Source organism: Xyrauchen texanus, chromosome 17 (genome assembly GCF_025860055.1).
Source record: "Xyrauchen texanus isolate HMW12.3.18 chromosome 17, RBS_HiC_50CHRs, whole genome shotgun sequence".
NCBI classification, from domain to species: Eukaryota; Metazoa; Chordata; class Actinopteri; order Cypriniformes; family Catostomidae; genus Xyrauchen; species Xyrauchen texanus.
This window is the reverse complement of record NC_068292.1, coordinates 11,248,201-11,268,264: the sequence shown is the minus strand read 5'-3', so window position 1 is coordinate 11,268,264 and position 20,064 is coordinate 11,248,201. Positions and strand designations below refer to the sequence as shown.

The 20,064-nt window shown below is 39.0% G+C and overlaps 1 protein-coding gene across 3 annotated transcripts in view; it reads right to left on the bottom strand.

Moving 5' to 3' along the window:
- Nucleotides 1-14,365: 14,365 nt before the first annotated feature.
- The window catches only part of LOC127657989 (sodium-dependent dopamine transporter-like), a 60,894-nt gene continuing 55,195 nt past the window's right edge, over nt 14,366-20,064 (bottom strand). For all 3 annotated transcript variants that reach the window (XM_052147036.1, XM_052147038.1, XM_052147037.1), the window contains 5 exons: nt 19,706-19,805; nt 17,665-17,765; nt 16,874-17,041; nt 16,532-16,603; nt 14,366-15,278 (listed from right to left, as the gene is read on the bottom strand). In XM_052147036.1, the coding sequence (XP_052002996.1) occupies nt 15,255-15,278; nt 16,532-16,603; nt 16,874-17,041; nt 17,665-17,765; nt 19,706-19,805 (465 nt within the window). In that variant the 3' untranslated portion in view covers nt 14,366-15,254. The remainder of the gene's footprint in view (nt 15,279-16,531; nt 16,604-16,873; nt 17,042-17,664; nt 17,766-19,705; nt 19,806-20,064) is intronic.

Below are 20,064 nucleotides of genomic sequence, written 5' to 3'. Positions count from 1 at the left end.
GGTCAGTGGTGGCTGTGGAGCGGGACATGGTCATGTGTCATTGGGGAGAGAGAAAGCGGTAATTATTGATGCTTAATACCTGTGTCTCATTACAGTGATGATGGAGACGGGTTTGAAAAAGCTGCCGAGAATGCCGGAGAGACAGAGAGAGACAGTCCAGTGATGATGTTTGTGTGCGTGCCTTTTGAAAAGCTTACCATTGATATCTGTGAAGCTGAAGAGTTAATGATGTGCTTGTAAGCTGAAAAGGACAAAGATTGTGTTTGTAAAACGGTTTGGGACCATTAAAAATTGACTTACCTGGACTGCCACCACGCTTCCCACTCCCTTCCTTCTTGCAGGAACTTTTACAGTGGCATCTAGCGGTCTGATATTTCTCTGTAACAACCAGTGGTAGAAAGAGTACTGAAAATCTTTACTTATGTAAAAGTATTGCTACTGAAGAAATAATTCACTTGAGTACAAGTAGTAGTACTGAGAAATAATATGACTCAAGATAAAATAAGTAGTTTGCTGAAAAACTACTCAAGTAATTACTTTAAAAATTATTTTATACAAATTTAATTACTGCTACTTTGGAGTTGTTTTATTTTGTTGTGGCAGGATTGTGGCAGTCTCATCCACCCATCTGTCAGGTCCCCATGTCTTGTGTGTTGTGAGTGCACATGACTGTGTTTGATTCTTCATCACCACGGCCTTGTGTTTGTCTTGCCTTGTGTATCCCTGACACCTCCTCCTCGTTTCCTCATCACTCTCCCTCGTTTAGTCCTTGTTGTGTGTGATAAGTCACTTCTTCGGGTAGAAAGGAATAAGCGGGAGCCAGTTTATTAATGTGAGCTGTTTGGTTAGTTTATCTGTTTTACTTCTTATTCTAGTTTTGTTTTTCAGTTTCTCTCAGAGAAACTGAAAAATTGTTACAACAGTTTGCTGTATTGTTTTGTTTTTGATTAAAGCTAATTTTGCCTTGCGCATCCTTGGGTCCTTCCTCAAATTTTGTGACAGAACAATCTGGCCATTTTTGCATCTAGCGGAGGCTATTGGCATTTTTCTTCTCCCAGCTCCTACCTGCAAGGAATCAATCTCCCATGACATCACCCACTACGATGATTCTCTGAACCGCTCTCAGCATGGTCGTTCCATCATAGAATTTTCTCAAGAGCTCGCCGATGACGCCTTTAGGTTGTGTTATGGTGAGATCTTCCTTAAACATCTTTTCCTGACGGGGCTGGACAAACCGTTCAGGGCAGTGCTGGGGGAGATCTTTTGCTGGTCTTTTTGGGATTTGGTGGATCAACAGTGCCGGCTTGCAGAGGAGGCGCGCCAAATCTCAAGACCTCTCTCAGCCGGTGCCCTGTAATTTCTCTGGCTCTTTCCATTTTCACACCACAGAGAAGCTAGCAGCTGACCTTGTGCTGCAAAGGAGGTGCGCCAAATCTAAAGACCTCTCTCAGCCGGTGCCCTGTAATTTCTCTGGCTCTTCCCATTTTCACATCACAGAGAAGCTAGCAGCTGACCGTCCGGTGGAGGAAGAGCCCACTGCTGACCTCCCGGAGGCAGAGGAGCCCGCTGCTGACTGACCAGAGGTGGAGGAGCCCACTGCTGACCCCCAGGAGGCAGAGTAGCCTGCTGCTGACTGCCAGGAGACGGAGGAGCCTGCTCCCCAGATGCTGCCAGCATTTCTAGCCATGGAGATCGTTTCCCTGTTGCTGCCAGTGCTCACAAAAACAGAGGCTGCTCCCCAGTCACTGTCAGCGCTCACAGCCACGGAGGCCAGTCCCCAGATGCTGACAGCATTCCCAGCCAGGGAGGTCGTTTTCAAGTCGTTGCCAGCGTTCTTGATCACAGTGGTTGCTGCACAGCCTGTCCAGTTTCCTGTGGCTGTCCATGAGTTTGTCTAGTTCCCTGTGGTCATTAAGTCTTCCATTGAAGAACTTGTCCAGTTCCCTGAGGCTTTTGATGAGTCTGTCCAGTTACACAAGATCGTCGATGAGTTCGTCCAATTCCCTAAAGCTGTCAACAAACCTGCCCAGTTCCCTGTGGCTGTCGAGAATTCTGTCAAGTTCCCTGAGGTCGTCGACAAGTTCTTTCAGTCTGATAATAAAATTATGTTGTTTTTACAAAGTGTGATAACAAAGACTAATTTTCAGCAGACAACTCCAGTCTACTAAAAATATACTGTCACCTAATCTTTACAAAATCATTCTGATGTGCTAATTTGTTACTAAAGAAAATGTTCTTCTTATTAGACCAGTTTAAAAAGATTGTTCTATTTATGAAGTGTGGAAATCACAATAGTGTTTTTTATTTATTTATTTTTCATTTTTTGGAGGTTCTGAGTTCTTACAAAAAATGCCCTGCTTCCCCGTTAATGTCGAGAAGTCTGTCCAGTTCCCTGAGGTCGTCAACGATTTCTTTCAGTTCCCTAAGGCTGTCAACAAGCCTGCCACGTTCCCAGTGGCTGTCAACAGTCTGTTCAGTTCCCTGTGGCTGTCAACGAGCCTGTTCAAGCCGCTGTGTCCAGTCAAATCTTCTCGTCCAGTCAAGCTATAAAGTCAAGTCAAGCTGGCACATCAGGTAAAGTTATCATGTCCAGTCAAGTCAAGACACCACTTTTAATCAAGCTGTTGCATCAAGTCAAGCCAAGTCAAGCCACCAAGACAAGTCAAGCTGCCAAGCCATGTCAAGCCACCAAGCCAAATTAATTAATAATGTTACATCAGAATATGATGCAGTGCATGATTTTGTTAGTGAAAGTATTTATCTATCCCCTTACAGTCTCTTTCTTTCTGAGAATATTTGAAAATAATTTGTTATGGGTTATTTAGATTGGCATGGATTCTGATATATATATATATATATATATATATATATATATATATATATATATATATATGTATGTATGTATGTATACACTGGCGGTTAAACATTTGGAATAATATACAGATTTTGCTCTTATGGAAAGAAATTATTCATCAGAGTGGCATACAACTTATCACAAAGTATAGTCAGAACATTAATAACATAAAAAATACTATTACAATTTGAAAAAATGTTCAGAACTACTTCAAAGAGTTCTCATCAAAAAAATCCTCCACATGCAGCAATGACAGCTTTGCAGATCCTTGTTATTCTAGCTGTCAGTTTGTCCAGATACTCAGGTGACATTTCACCTCACGCTTCCTGTAGCACTTGCCATAGATGTGGCTGTCTTGTTGGGCACTTCTCACGCACCTTACAGTCTAGCTGATCCCAAGAGTTGATGTCAATTAATTAGCATATGCCTATAATTTCTGTTGTTTCTGAAATCTAAGTCAGTTTGCGGTTTGATCCTCAACTCATTTCTGTCTTTTGCCTTTGGAAATGTGGAGAAATTTGTCTTGAGTAAACTCTCTCTCCATTGATTGAAATTTGAACTTTGACTCCTGGTCATCATTGTAACATACTGGTCTCTCTCATGGGTATAACTGTGTTTCCTTACACAAGTAAATAAGATATGTTTGTCAAACTATTGTGTTATGTTTAACACAGTTAAGACATAACTGGAAAACAAGTGAAGTGTGAATGGTGGTTAATCACGTCTGACAGTCCCATCTTATCTTAATGAACGGCTGCTTCCAGAATAAGATGAAGTATGCAGACAATTACAGTTCTTGACATGGCAGAACATCTTGTGGAGAAGCGAGAGAAGAGAGTACTGGTGGTGGAATATATGAACTCCTGCTCTCATGTTGCTGTGCCCTGTGGGTTTCCATTGTGCTGCGCAGAGCTTGTTTCAGTTTGGAAGCAGATTTAGCGTTTATAACTTGCCAAACATTCAGGAATTTGTAATTTGAAAGAAATGTAGCAAAGTTGAATACTTCATTTTTAATCAACTCAAGTAAAAGTAAAAGTACCATGATTTATTTATACTAAAAAATGTAGAAAAAAATGTGCTCAAGTACTGTAATGAGAGTAGTTGTAATTCGTTACTTTCCATCTTTGGTAACAACCGGACATCCATGTATCAGACCTCTCCTATGGGTATTGCAAGCCATCGTTCCTGCTTCTCAGATTACTGTGTGATCTGTTCAAGTATGCTAATAAAATAATTTCAACTCAAACCAATGTTTCATGTGCATTTGTTTATGTATTTGGCAAGTAGTCTTTTAACAAGATGCATAATAAGCAATAAGGCATTCATTAATTATAAAATAAATAGATAACTCAGCTGATCAGCGTTTTCTTTCTTCTTACATGATTACATAATTTTATAACACAAATCAATGCTTCATGTCTATTTACTTAATTATCTGGCAAGTAGTCTTGTAACAGGCTGAATAATGAAGAGTCTGATGGAAATTTTCACAGAATAAACATCAACAGAACTCCGCAAACCGGAGGTGGATTTCAGCTTTTCAGCTATTTATTTCTTCTGACATAATTATATAATTTCAGTGCAAATCAATACAAAATGTCCATGAATCTATTTATTTGTTTAGTAGCCATGCAATATGTGGGATAATGTGCAGTCAGCCAGTTGTTTTCACAAAAGAAACCCCTTTAGGCTGATACGTCGGGTTTCTGATCACCCTGTCAGGGTTTATTTTGCGATTACAATCGGCTGACTGTACACTATCACTTATTTTTATATATGCCTTTTTCATTTGGGAGGTAGATATCGCTGGCTATCTCATTAAAACTCACATAATATATCAATATACAGTATTACTCAATAATTTTTTTCAATAAAAACAAAACACTGGGAACTTTTACCTTTATTTGTTTTCATGCAACATGATCATGCGCAAAGTTGGCAAGTTGTTTCCGAGGGTTCCAGTACATTTGGATTGACAGCCTTATGCCTACTCACTGACAAGTGCCATCTCCAGTCAGACATATTTGAATCAGCACAGAATTATTCAACGTTTGCAACCTGTGTTGAAACCAAGAAGTAATCATGACTTCATAAACAGTGACCAGTGCAGTTCAGAGGTTGTATTTCTCCCTCTAACACTAAATTTTTACTCCACTGAAGGTTAGGTTTATGTTTGGGTTGAGGGGTAAAGTTTATAAAATATACATTCCACTTTACTGTAATACAGCAAGATGAAACACAGTACAAATGAAAAGAACTAGCTTCACAAATCACTTTTGGCGTCACTCTGTGGACATTTTGCCTGGAAAAGTAGCTCACATGTGCACTTACACCCAACTACACTAACTGCTTTAGCCACTGGGGCAGTGTTTCAGATTTCAGTAAGCACAGACCGATTTTAACTAGGAAAAGTCAAAGTTCTGTTTATGATTTCCCTGTGAGATCAGTCTGGTTCATGTCTGATGGCATACAAACCCCTTCAGCATAAGATACTAAACATTTTTGAGTCATGGGACATATTTTTCCTGTGCTTTATTAGTGTAAAAACAGGGGGAAAATGCAATCTTAAAAACAGGAATATGTAATCATTCTCCATAGTTCACTTTGCTCTTCCTTTTGTCCTTTGCAAATATGCTTTTAGATTCAACCACTGCAACATGACATGAAATTACGGGTAATTACTGTTGTTTATTGGCAGTGGTAATGGATGCGTTTACACGGTTTCCTTGTGTAGCCCAAAGTGCTCCATAATTGGTGCTCTTTGACAACACAAGCACTGAGGTGAAACTATCCGAGCATGGACACTGTCAGCGAACACAAGATAAAGCTAAACTCAATTCCAGGAAACACTACAATTGTGTTTACCCTACGGGGGAGCCTTTTGATAACCTGCTAATGATTGCTCGGTCTAACTCTTCAACAAATATACTATATAAAATGATGAACCCAATTAATAAAATTACCTGGAAAAAGGACAAAAAAATGTGCATAGTCTTAACAAGTTTAAAACAAATAATTGCAGTGTAACTTGTACAGATGTTTGGTCATACCTCTTGACTTAACAAAATCCAGATCCCTAATAACATCATCATCTAAAAAAGTCTCCTATCAAGAGATGTGCACATACATTTTGAGGGATAAGGGCTTTAAACAGTTTTGAAGGGCAGGCTCTTCAAAATTGTCCGTCAAGGGGGGTACGATCTTCGTTGGACTGGGTGGGTGGCTGGGTGCGTGACCTCAATTTATTTTTCGCTATATTTCTTTTCTAACCCTGTGTTACGTTTTAATGCTAAACAAATTGGCACTTTTATCAATGGAGTAAGTAGGCCTGATAATGTTAAAAATATTAGTCGTTATTTTCACTTCCCTATCTGTCACTCACTCAAAGTTGTGTCGATGTAGTAATAATAGGGGTCGCTCTTGGGAGCCCCAAACACCTCTGATCTTTGAGAAAATGCCAATGGGAATTGGTGAGTGGAATTTGCATGCCACTCCCCCAGACATACGGGTATAAAAGAAGCTGGCTCACAAACACTCATTCAGATTGTTTAATCAAAGCCAAGCGGTTGTGTTCAGCAAGCTGAATTCCTCTGCCGAACCATTCACCTCTTCTACAAGCTGTTGGATTTACGGTGCATTACAGCGGTTTCTCCCCCTCGTGCACCGGTGGAGTGCAGAGAATGCCCCTGGGTGCTTCAGCAGCTAAAAGAGTATATTCTTCCTAATAAAATACAATTTTTCCTTCTAAAAGAGTGGCACTGAATGGAGCGTCTTTTTAAAGATGCTTTGTATTTCCTGGTTGCAGTAGTTACCTCTCCGCTTCCGACGACCATGATCGCTGTCTCACGTACTTGGGCCACGCCCACGCGGAGACGGCGTTCAGGAATGTGTCATGTCCTCACTGCGAAAACAAGACCATGGCAATGTTGCGGTCGCGGCTTTCCTTCCTCAGAGGGAAAGCCACCCCATCAGCTCTCCATGCTGGTCTTTTTACCTACGGGGTTGAGGCCGCGTCGGTTAGCAATGGGGAAATTTGGGGACTCCAATGGCAGCTACTCTGCTGGGCATCCCCCCACAAACCTCCCATTCCCCAACATGCTCGTTTACCCCTGTCGAGTTCTGGGATGAGGCCACTGGCTCGTCACAGTGCCAGTTCGGTGTCTCATTCAGGGCTCGCAAAGAGGATGAGCTCTCGATAGCAGCATCGGAGAGAGGGCTCGATGGTGGGGCTGCCAGAGGGTACTCAGCGATTCCCCAGGTGGATAAGGCGATTGCGTTGCACTTGTGCCCGCAAAGCGCCGCCACCAGGTGGAACCATCCGAGACTCCCATCCAGGGCCTGTAGGCTCACTTTGTCACTGGCAACCAAGGCCTACAGTGCTGCTGGACAGGCCGCATCCACCCTGCACACCATGGCTCTCCTGCAGGTGTACCAAGCCAAGGCGCTGAGAGAACTGCACAAAGGTAGTCCTGACACGGGATTGATGCAGGGGCTGCGCTCGGCGACCGATCTTGAAGGTTACGAAGGTTACTGTGTATATATATACTGTGTATATATATATATACCACTTTGTAGTGTGTCACAAAAGGATTCATTTGATAGGAAACATGGCAGAACTAATTATACATTATCTGGTAGTTCTGTCATAAGGCATGCATAAAACAGTATACAGTACACTTTACAAGACAGTAATTATCCTATACACAATGTCCTGGGGATATACATGTTCATTTATAGTTTGCTTATAATTTGATGAAGAAAAGTCTGTTGTTCTGGGCTTTGAGTCCATTTCTTATGGGGACAGGTGTGAACAACGCTTTCTGCATTCCTTTGCTGATAACGATCAGTGGGGAATCAGTCAATCAGGGCTGGACTGGTAATCTGGCATACCAGGCATTTTCCCGGGAGAACCGAGTCGGCCGGCGGTGTGTCCGCGAAATGGGCCGAATGGACCGCGATAAACAAAAATGAGCCGCAGCGTTATGCAGAATGGACCACAAAACGGCGCAGTGATATGCAGAAAAGGACAGTAAACAAATCCATCCAGGTTTTAATATCTTTTAAGCAATCCAGCAAGGGCTGCATTGACTCTTCTCTTTTTATTTTTTTAGGCAAATATATTTGTATATCTTCAGCAAAACCATGAAAAGATAGACCCCAATGGCAACATACACAATGAAATGAGAACAGGGCCCAAAATGGAGTCTTGGGGAACCCCACAAGTAAGTGGGGCTGGGTATGGGTCCAAGCTTCCAAATAAAAGATGGGTCCGGTTCGGGTCTGATTAGTACATTTCCAGGTCTCTTCAGGTTTGGGAACAAATTTTTGGACCTGTGAAGACCTCTAAACAGAAGAGAGTCAAGACATGACAGTAATGAATATAAACACAAAGCAGACTGTTGCAGAATTACATGATCTCTACTTTAAATCTAAAAGTCATATTCTATTTTTCCTGCATTCTTACATAAATCATGAATTAGGTAAATTGTTGCCATGTTTTTGATTCAAATAACTATGAATAAGTGTATTTATTAAGAATTTATATATAAAAAAAAAACTCTATTTATGGCAAGTTGTTATAACAATGATTAGTGATGAACTTGTACAGTACTTGAATCATTAGTCTCCCTTATAAACCCTTAACAAAGGAAACATTTCAGTAAAGTGTTTAAGGAAATACAGTTATAGTCAGTAAAGAGACCAGTATGAACAATGATGAGACATAGTCAAAGTTGAAGAGAATTTACTGAAGACAAAGTTTACAACATTTCCAAATTCAATAGAAAGAAAGAGAAAATGAGTTGAGGTTCTAACCTCAAACTAACTTATATTACAGAAACAACAGTAATTATAGTCATATGCAAATTAACTGATATCATCTCTTATGAGTACAGAGATCTGATAGGTGAACAGTACAGAAAATTCTTGAAATCTTACAAACATGACATTCTGTTTAACTACGTGAATACAATAATTAAAAAAAATACACTAAGTCAAGTTGGTAAGCAGAAATGGGTCAGAGGTGTGTCTTCTCTTTAGATAAACTGGCGTCTTTTTCGCTAACTTAGTCACTTGATTCTCAAAACTACAAACAATCCCTGCAATGGTATCATTAGAAAGAACACAACATAGGCTATCTTTTCTCTCATGGATGATTCAGACCTCAATGGGACACAGGACTTATCCAGCTGGAACTTTTGATTATAGCAATTACTATTGGATTTATTCAACTCATCAATAATCTGAAGAGACAAGGGTAAAGCCCCTTCAAGTGTTACCTTATTTTATTAAATATTTCTGAGTTCAAAAGGTACCGAATTACAGAAATTACCCAAGCAACCAGCCTACCCCCATTTACATAGCCTGTTTAAATTGATTATGTTTTCCAGATTTGTCTCATAAGTGTCAGCAGCTGCTGTTTAACTTCAATCAATGACTGTTAGTCTGTCATTTTTGTGTCTAAATAAGGTAATTTATTTTCCTAATATGAAGATTTGCCTGTTTGACACCTCCAAACGATCTGATTTTCCCATCTGTGCTCAGGTGTGCATCTGTGTCTGTTTACGCCGGGTTTACCAGTAGTCGTCCTCAGCACCTGTGAAATGCTTTTGTTGTTTTTTTGTTTTGTTTTTCAGATTGTGGCCATCGCAAATAATGAACAGCCAGAATTCAGGAGCACACAAGTAATCTCGAAAAAAGGCCAAAACAATTATATACCTATAAGGTCACAGAGGCTTCTAGTTTTACCTTTTATGAAGTGGTAGATGATTTGTTATGTAATGATCTGACCTTTCAGTCTGATGGTTTAATGACTGTCAAAATGTCCCAGAATATATGCCAGGCTAAAAAAAAGGGTCACTGACTCTGTGTTCAACAATCAGTGTATGGATTCATGGTCTAGTTTCTATAAAGGCGTATGAATGGAAAAGGTTAATTTGCATGAGTTCCTTACTATGGAATATGATTATGCACTATAGTAGACTCACATGGTAAAAACATGGAGGTCAATAATGCTGGGAGAAAGCTATCCGCTAGCATTTCCATTCATCTAATTTGCAGTTGCTTGGCTGGCACATGCAGCCGAGGAAGTACGTAACCTGCATGCAACCCATCTTTGCTCATGGGCACTTTTTTGAGCCAATCACCTGGGGCCTGATGTATGAATGTTGTGTATGTACAAAATAGGCATTGAAATGTGCATGCACAAATTTCCATGTACACATCGGGATTAATACAAAATAAACCTGGTGTAAATATGTGTGCACCGTCTGCACACACTTGACTGAGCGAACACTATTATAGGTGTGTGTGTGTGTGTGTGTGTGTGTGTATGTGTGAGCATGTATTTATCACTTTGTGGGGACCAAATGTCCCCATAAGGATAGTAAAACCCGAAATTTTTGACCTTGTGGGGACATTTTGTCGGTCCCCATGAGGAAAACAGCTTATAAATCATACTAAATTATGTTTTTTGAAAATGTAAAAATGCAGAAAGTTTTCTGTGAGGTTTAGGTTTAGGGGTAGGGTTAGGTTTAGAGGATAGAATATAAAGTTTGTACAGTATAAAAACCATTATGTCTATGGAAAGTCCCCATAAAACATGGAAACACAACATGTGTGTGTGTGTGTGTGTGTGTGTGTGTGTGTGTGTGTGAACTGGTGACTCCAACTGGATAAGTAATGAACTTAAATTGATTATAAACTCCAATTTTCGCATAATAACCCACATTAAGAATGAAAAAGTATGGTGCTAAGCACTCTAATCAGAAGTGAATTTTATCCAGCAATTATTAGTCTATATCAATTTTACATAACTATTTGAAAATGCATTAAAATATACGCAGTAAAAAGGAAATATTTGTAATGGATGCATTGTTTTTGAAAAACATTCCATGGCATCATATGGAGGGAACATTACCTGTTATTAATGACAGCGAAGATTTCTTGGCTTGTGATATTTTCAATTCTCAAAGGGCATCAGATTGGAAATGTGTTTTATTTCAGAAATCACATTCTGAAGTAAAAGACCACATTCAAATATAGATGATCTGTGTTGCGCACCTGACTCTGACCGACGTGGAATGGCCTGGTAAAACAGACATATTCATTAGTCGAACTGACCATTGCAAACCAACACAGCATGGGCATAAAATTAGCTGACTGTACCATTTGCCAGGAATCCTGATGCAAAATGCAGTGACAACCCATAAACACCATACAAAACAAAAGATAAACTTTCACATTTTATTTATTTAAAAAACAGGCTGATGATGTCACAACTGCAAACATATTTTTTTCTTATTCACTATATTTGTAAAATAAAAAAAATCAAACTTTTATATTTAAAATTCCATAAATTAGGTTTCACTCAAAAATGCAAATTGTTTCATGATTTACTCAACCTTCTGGCATCCTAGATATGTATGACTTTCTTTGTTCTGCAAAAAGAATATTTAAGCTCGGTAGGTCCATACAATGCCAGTGAATGTGTGCCAAAATTGTAAAGCTCCAAAATCCACATAAAGGCAGCATAAAAGTAATCTATATGATTTCAGTGGTTGAATTTGTGTGTACAGACACAATATGATAAGTTTGGATGAAAATCAGAGTAATTTAAAAGAGTAATAGTCATTTTTATCATAAATACTTCTCCCTGCCCAGTAGGGGGCAATATGTACAAAGAATGTGAATCACCAAAATCAGAAGAAGAAGAATGTGAAAGTGAAGTGGACAATGACTAAGCAGGAAGGAAAATTTATAGTAGAAAAAGATCTTGAATATTGATCTGTTTATCATCCACACCTATCATATCACATTTGAAATATTTATTTAACCATGTAAGGGTTGACGATAAGGAGAACAAGGGAGGCAGGTCGCTCCACTCACAGGTAAGGATTTTTAATGAACACACTTCAGCGCTTACAGCTTCACAACAATAATTCTCCTGCTTTACAATAATAACTGAAAAAACTCACTGGAATTAGAGACAGCTGTTTATAATTTAGCTCAGGTGTAAACGCCCTTACCGTTTTCTCACTCTCCACTTGACCACGCCCCCGCTGCCACTTACACCCACTACAGAATCAGCTGGGGAGCCCTCCGGGTTTCTGGAAAGGAAGTCAGCAACAGCCATCTGTGCCCCCAGTCTGTGGATAACCTTGAATTTAAAAGGATGGAGAGCCAGATTCCACCGGGTTATCCATGCGTTGGTATCCTTCATGTGGTGGAGCCATTGGAGTGGGGCGTGATCCGAGCAGAGGGTGAAGGCCCGCCCCAGCAGGTAGTACCGGAGAGTGAGGACTGCCCACTTGATGGCCAGACACTCCTTTTCCATGGTGCTGAACTTTCAAGTAGTTTCCCTCAAGGAGAGCTTACAACTGATGTACAGCACAGGGCGCTCCTCCCCTTCCACCACCTGCAAGAGTATGACCCCCAGTCCTTTTTCTGAAGCGTCCAGCTGTAATAGGATAGGGAGAGAGAAATTAGGTGCATGCTATAGCAGCCTTGATCTGCGTGACAGTACCTGTTGGCACTGCTCCATCCACTGGACCAGGTCTGGAGCCCCCGTTTTAGTGAGAACGGTCAGTGGGCTAGTGACGTCCGAATAATTAGTCACAAACCTCCTGCAATAGCCAGCCACCCCTAGGAACTGTCAAACCCCCTTTTTGGTCTTGGGTCTCGGGTAGGTCACAATCACCGCAGTCTTGTCAATTTGGGGATGCACCTGCCCATGTCCCAAGTGGAACCCCACATATCATACCTCCACCCGCCCAACCGCTCGAATAGGGAAAACCATTTTTAATGCATTTCTAAATTCAAGCCAATAAGTCCCCAAGATCAGCAGATGGGTGATGCGGGAACTAACCGAGGCCTCCACTCTATGTTTTGTTCCCTGGAATGTAATCACCAGGGTCACTACAGGGTATTTGTGGATATCCCCATGCACACACTTCACACTCAACATTTTAGATGTGCCGTAGATGCTGGTTTGATTACAACCCATATCCACCAATGCTTGGTGAGTAACCACTTTGACATTTACTGGAATCCGGTACGCTCCGGCCCAGTTGGGTACCCGGACCACCGTCCCCAGCTCCATCACCGGGCATTGATCTTGGAAGTGTCCTGGATCCCCGCAACGCCAGCAGGCTGGCCCAGGTGTCATGCCCGCACCTGTGTCAGCGGGCACCTCTACCTGGGGGCAGTGTATATGGAGTGGGCGGCACGAACAGGAAACATGAACAGGAAACTGGCCTCGGGTTGTGGCACTTGACCCACTCCGCCATTCCCTTTGGCAGTCGACAGATCAGCTGTTCCAGCACCACCTAGGTCTCCCTCGACGTTGCGAGTTCCCACCAGCAGCAATTTCCAGCACGCATCTCGTAGCCTTTAGAAGAATGCAAACTGGTTGTCGGTCCTCTCTAGCTTCAAGGTTCTGAAGAGCTGGTGGTAATGCTCTGGACTGCAGCCAACCCTTTTCAGAATGGTCTTCTTTAGATAATCATGAGCCAGGAGGTTAGCCAATTTCGGCCAACTGTGAGGTCTCCATGGGGCGTACTTCCAACTTCAGGTTGCGGGTTTCGGCACCAGTGCAAGGGTTGATGATAAGGAGGCCACAGGAGGCAGATTGCTCCACTCACAGGTAAGGATTTTTAATGAACACACTTCAGCTCTTACAGCTTCACAACAATAATTCTCCAGCTTCACAATAATAACTTTCTGCATCCAGACTCTTTCCCCATCTGGTTGTCGTGTGGTTGATTTTATGCCGCTCTTCCCATGCTCACTAGAATTAGAGAAAAGTGTTAGGCATAATTTAGCTTAGGTGTAAGCACCCTTACCGCTTTCTCTCTCTACGGACGGGCGCTTGACCATGCCCCCACTGCCACAAACCACAAGAGTCATCTGGGATTTTTTATTTTTGTCTTGATAATATCATTTTTCTTGCGCACCTACCTAAAACTTTGCATGTGTACGAGGGGCTTTGAATTATCGTTAGGATTTAAAAAAATTGCAATATGAAATCCAATTATTTAATTTAGCTAACATGTTATCTTTAGAATATGCAAATAGAATGCTGCTTTTATCTTTTAGGAAGGGGGTCCCTTGCGAGGCTATGATCTTATGTGGGGGTCCTTGGCATCAAAAAGTAAAAAAACACCTGCTAAATTGATAATCAATACAAAATTACAGAAGGTGGAATCTTAAGCACATGTTACTTGACATGACAATATCAGTAATGTAATCCAGTTCTTTCTTCATTAACAACCGGGACTGAACCTGTGACCTGTTGCATTAACATCCTATGTGTTGATTTCTGAAAAAGAGCTCATTAAAAAAATCTGTTCTGTAAAATAATTCCTTTCACAAATGTTGTGCTAATTAATTTGATTCTAACAATATGCAAACTGTGTTTGGATATATATATATATATATATATATATATATATATATAATGCATATAGATATTTTTTTTACTAAAACACTTTTTATTTACATATTTCAGTAGTTGACAAATTTCAGCAGGCACTCAAAGAATTTAAAGACTTCTTGTTACTATGCATTTTAAATATACTTAATACATTTAGATGAAAATAAAACTCCAGTTGTCCAGTAATATAGTCATGACAGCATTCAGTGTGACAGAAATCCCATAAATTAATTGTTTCATACATTTATTTTGTTAATTTGGAACATTATCACTGCATGAATTAAATGGAAATATATATGCAAATACCCCACAAAACTAATTATGTAACATTTGTTGCCCAGAAACTGATTTCTCTGTATTTCAGCAAATAAAAAGCACTTGTTGTTAGCCCTGAAAGACTTTTAAAGTAACCAACAATTGAATCTTATCACATTTGTGGCAACAAGCCAAAAGTGAGCAGAACTCTTTTGTGGGGCTTTCAGGGTGCATATACAGGATAAGCAAGCATTAACTGAAACATATTTGTTGTGATAACTGAACTCTGCTGTTCAATTGAAATTGTATTTGCACTTCTTCTAAGACACAAAGAGGATATTTTTTTTTTTTTGCAATATCAATATTAACACATTTCTAAACTTTAAATTTTTTTAAAGATATACTTTGTACAGTTTTTGATACTTTAATCACACTTATCAATAAGGCTCAGTTGTACTCTTATCACAAAAATAAATATGTAAACAATAAATAAACTGTCTGTGGTGACAACATCAGCCATCATAACAGTTATTGAATACTGAGAGTAAAATTGATACTGACATAATGTCAACCACATTGTGATCAAAGTCACAATACATGCACAATTATGCAAGAAAGAAAAAAATAGTAATATGGTTCTTTTGGCACTGACACGCATTGCCCTGATAGAGCGGAGTCTCTCTGTGCCTTCTTCATCTCAGTATAGAGAGCTGCTCAAACCACCAGCCAGTGATGAAGCTGTAAGAAACAATCAGAAATTAGTTGGTTACATTTACTTTAGTTTAGACAATCAGACATGTACCATGGTTGTACTATGTAAATACCATAGTGTAAATACATATGGTAATCATTCAGTACCATGGTTAAATCAAAGTACCATGTATTACTATCTGATATCTTGGTACCGTAACAGTATACACTACTTACTTTCTTTTTTTACCTAATTTCTTTTGATTTATTGGAACTCCACACTAAAAAACGCAATGTATGCAAGACAATTAGTGTTGCCACAATACCAAAATTGAAGTAGTCAGTACAGATACCAGTAAAATTTCACGGTTTTCTACAACAATTTCGATAGCACATAAAAAATTTGCTATTATAGTAATGTGCTGGTGAACAGTTCTTTAGCTGATTTAAAGTTACATTTCAATGTTAATAATAAATTAAAAGACATACATGTTTCCTTCAAGTGTTTCTCAATTAAACATTTTATTTTAGTTTTTTTACATTTATTCAATGCAAAAGCACTCTTGCTTGTGATATATTGCTTTAACATTATTATATTTATTAATTAATAATTATTTATTATTCATTATAATAATATTACAGTGAATATAAAAAAATTCTATACAGTTGGAATATATTTCTGTTGCAATTTAAAAAATTTCAGGCACCTAGCTTTTATTTTGGATCGTGCTTTTATTTTGATGCGTAGTTTTGACGGAAGCTTCACTTCTAACGGATACACAGTTTCTACATGGCCAAGTGTGATTGTTAAAGTGCAAATAATGTGATTTCATGTGCTGTGTGCTTCACAGTTGTTAAATGCTCTGCTTTGTCATCTCATACAACGCAAATGATTCTCAATGTCTGTGGAGTTTCCAGTGCAGGAGCAGTCTACTTCACACATTCAAACAAAGCACGCAGCTCGAATGCAGACTAAGATTGCAGCCTTTTGTGGTTTAATCACAGAAGGACTAAATCAGTGAATGTTTACTGACAGCACAAATTTATCACTGAAGTGTCAACTCTTGTCAATTCTTCCCTTATCAGCAAATATTTGTGAGACTAGAACAATCCCACCATATCTTTGCTGAGCATTAGAATGCCTTATTTTTTTTTTTTGTGATAATGTTGCAGTAAATTTTTATTTTTAGCATAATTGAAAGCGCACTCATAAAATTTATTTAATCTGCTTAGTTTAAGCGTACACATGAAACAGCTGTTTGCTTTTATCCACCCACAAAATCTGAGAAATAACATCTTACTGTAAACTGTCGAACTTCCCCACGCTCCACCAAGTGATGCTCAGTCTCTGGGGTTATAGCATATGCCAGTTTCTTTAAAGATAATGCACAATACAATATAGGTCATATTTATACAGAAATGCTCTGATCAGAAATAATTATTGAATTGGGTTACAAGTGCAGGCATAATTGAACAATAAGATTAATGCAGGGATATTTCTAAAAATGTTTCTTCTGCATTATAATTACAGCTTAGTGATGAATCTTTAGAAGTGTTCCACTAACATTGTTAACAAATAATAAGTCATTAGTCTTAACAATATTTAATGTGCATATTAACTGTCTATATAAAAGATGACTTACGTCACAAAAGCTTCCGGGCAGAGAGCAGAACTTATAGATCACATAGAGAGGCACCATGATCATAGACGATATGGACAAACACCAACCAACCACATTAGCCCATGTGGGGAAATAATAGTCACCATACTTTGGAGGGTTGAAAGTTGCGAAACTGATAACAACCATGAACTGAAATAAAGAAAGAGAAAACAAGCATTATTTTAATAGTATCTAAGATTGTTTCTTAGGCCATGTCCACACTTTTCACATTTTCATTTGAAAATTTTGTTTGGCCTTCCGTCCACACTGAGACCACAGGTTTTTGTCAGCAAAAACTAAGCTTTTCGAAAATTTGAAAATGTGTTGTAGTGCGGACTGGGAAAATGGATAAATCTGAAAACTATGACGTATTTGTTGTCATGTGATACAGTCATGTGATCCATTCAACCAAAAACAATCAAGACCCGGCCCGTGTTGTAGCAGCGTTGTTGTGCCTTATATCCATGGTGAGAGCATTGTTAATGATACAGTTTATTTTGTTCAACCTTCACATTGCATTCTTTCAAAGGTGACAGGAAGCTAACTCAGAATTGGTGTCCAACAGCAGACGACGATTACGTTTCATACCGTACACGATCTGACAATTTTTCACATGTGCAGAAAGGGATTTTCATAGGTTTCAGTGTGGATGAGTATTTTGAAAACAAAAACGCCTGTTTTTAAATGTATCCAGATTAATGTAGAAGTAGCCTTAGGCATAAATGTGATGAAAATACCTTTGTGTGAGTAAGGTTGTGTAATTGTAAACATACCAACAGGAAACATGGACTAACAAACTTCCAGCACAGTCTCCAGTAAAGACCAGGTCTCTGTCCGATCATCTCCTGGATATCATCACTAAAGCGATCCACACCTAAAAACACATACCCTGGTAGACTTCTTGAAGGTGTGATGCTAATCTCTCAAGATTACATCACTCTCTGAGGGTGTTTACATACACAGAGTGTTACAAACCTATCATGCTATTTATCTGACAACATGAAAGTTCTTGTACATATTGATTTTTGTCCATTGCCACCATTGGTCTTTGAATGTACATGCTTGTTTGCATGTCTGCTAGCATTCGACTCCAAGGCTTGAGAAAAAAAAAGTATAATTTTTAAATAATCACAGATTACTTCTTCTTTGTATTACCAGTAATTGCACTCAATGCGAGATTCAATGGATTCTTTTCTGCCTTTGATGATCCCCCAGCATGTTTTAGATGGTTTTTTTTTTGGGTGACCAGCTGACCAACCAGCTAAACTAGCTAAACACCAGCTTGGCAAGGCTATGGGGACCAGCTCAACAAACATGAACCAGCTAGACCATCTTAAACCAGCAAACCAGCTTAGGCTGGTTAAGGCTGTCATTTTCACTAGTAGAATTTGAATCACAAGCAAGATCTTCAGTCCACATTAAACAGGTAATAATTTACTTCTTGAACATTTTGAAAGGACTACTGCCATGCCATCCTTTACAAATTGTATAAAAATGTGTATAAATGTAAAAAAAAAATGAGAAATGGATGGAGAAATGGATGGATGAAGAAAAGTAAAATAATTCATAGAGAGGTATTTGACTGCAACTATTTTATAACATGAATATTACAATATTAAGTGACGAAAAAATATATCTTAGAATATTGCATTTATTTATTTTTTATGAAAAAATGACCATATCATTGATTGGAGGCAAACACCCATAGTGGCTTCCATATTGATCAAATATCTTGCTCCTGAAGTTTTCTTGCCCACAGAGCTTTGATCAAAAGTTGATATATAAATGCAGAGTGATTGCTCAACAGAGAGAGCAGAGCTGTGTCAGAAGCTGAGGGCTAAAGGCACAAGTGTTTGTCAGTTAATGGAACTTCCAAAAGGCCACTAAAGCCTCAGGCTAGTTTGTCTTTCCCTGACCTGCGACCTTGAACCTTTGGAGCAAGGGGTGTGAACATTGCCCTCCAAATGCTGAACCATCAGTTAGCAGGTTGCTCTGACTGTCCTGAGCATATAGAGTCACTCTGAAGTTCAGGTCTTCAACTTGATTCAAGACTCATTCATTGCCTCAGGTACAGTATAATTGGAAAGATCACATTTATGTGAGCACTAGCCAGTTTGTAGAAGACAGGGAAATGGCTTTTTAGGGACAAATTCTACAGATACATTTGTCTTTTTAAAGGAATTTCTACAATTTCTTCATCTTGTTTCATGCAAAGCCAAATAAAACTATCTTAAATTTATTAAAAAAAAATTAAGGTTTATTATATATTTGCGATGCGAATCTATAATAAAGTGAAATATAATAACAGTAATTGTAATGATTTGTCATCCAAAAGTACTATCAACAATGCACTTCAGAATAATAAAAAAAAAAAGTCATCATGAAGACTGTATTATAGGATACACCAAAATCATCACCATTACGAAATTGAGACATGTTAATGGAACCTCATTACCACTTGCTCTAATGAGAATTTACATCACTTCTTCATTACTATCGTCAATCAACTCAGATCTTTAGTGCTCTACACTAACTGCTGGAATGTATGGTGGTTATTATAATGAAATTACAGTCAACAAATTCATAGAGTTACAATCAAATGCCAAATTGTTATTTTATATACTTTTGAAGAAGAGTGAACCATCCAGCATTTCAGACAGAAATGGGTCATAAGCTTGAGCTGACTGCCACATATCAAAACTCTGGGAATCTAATGAGACAGATCTGCCCATAAGCACAGCTGCCTGATAGCCCATCACTGCCCTAATGCCATATCAGATTCACTGGACATGTAAGAACAGGAATCACCCTCACCGTAGAACCAGGCGATTCCGATGGACTCAATCAACACCCCGAAGAGAATCGATGTCCCTGCCGCAAAGTGGTCCAACAAGGTAAACACATAGATGCCACCCTGGTATGAGAATGGAAGGAGAGGTAAGAGAGACAAAGTGATCAACATAAACCCAGGATCTATATTGTCCCATAATATTGTCCTCAAGCCTTTCAGAGAGTGTGCAGTGCTCATCAAATAATCGTTTACTTAAAATTACAATTATGTTATCTTTTACCTGGCCTCATGTCATTCCAAACCTGTTTGCTGATATTCTTTCCATGGAACACAAAAGTCAAAATTTTTGAAAAGCTGTTGCACAGATTTTGGCATAAACTAT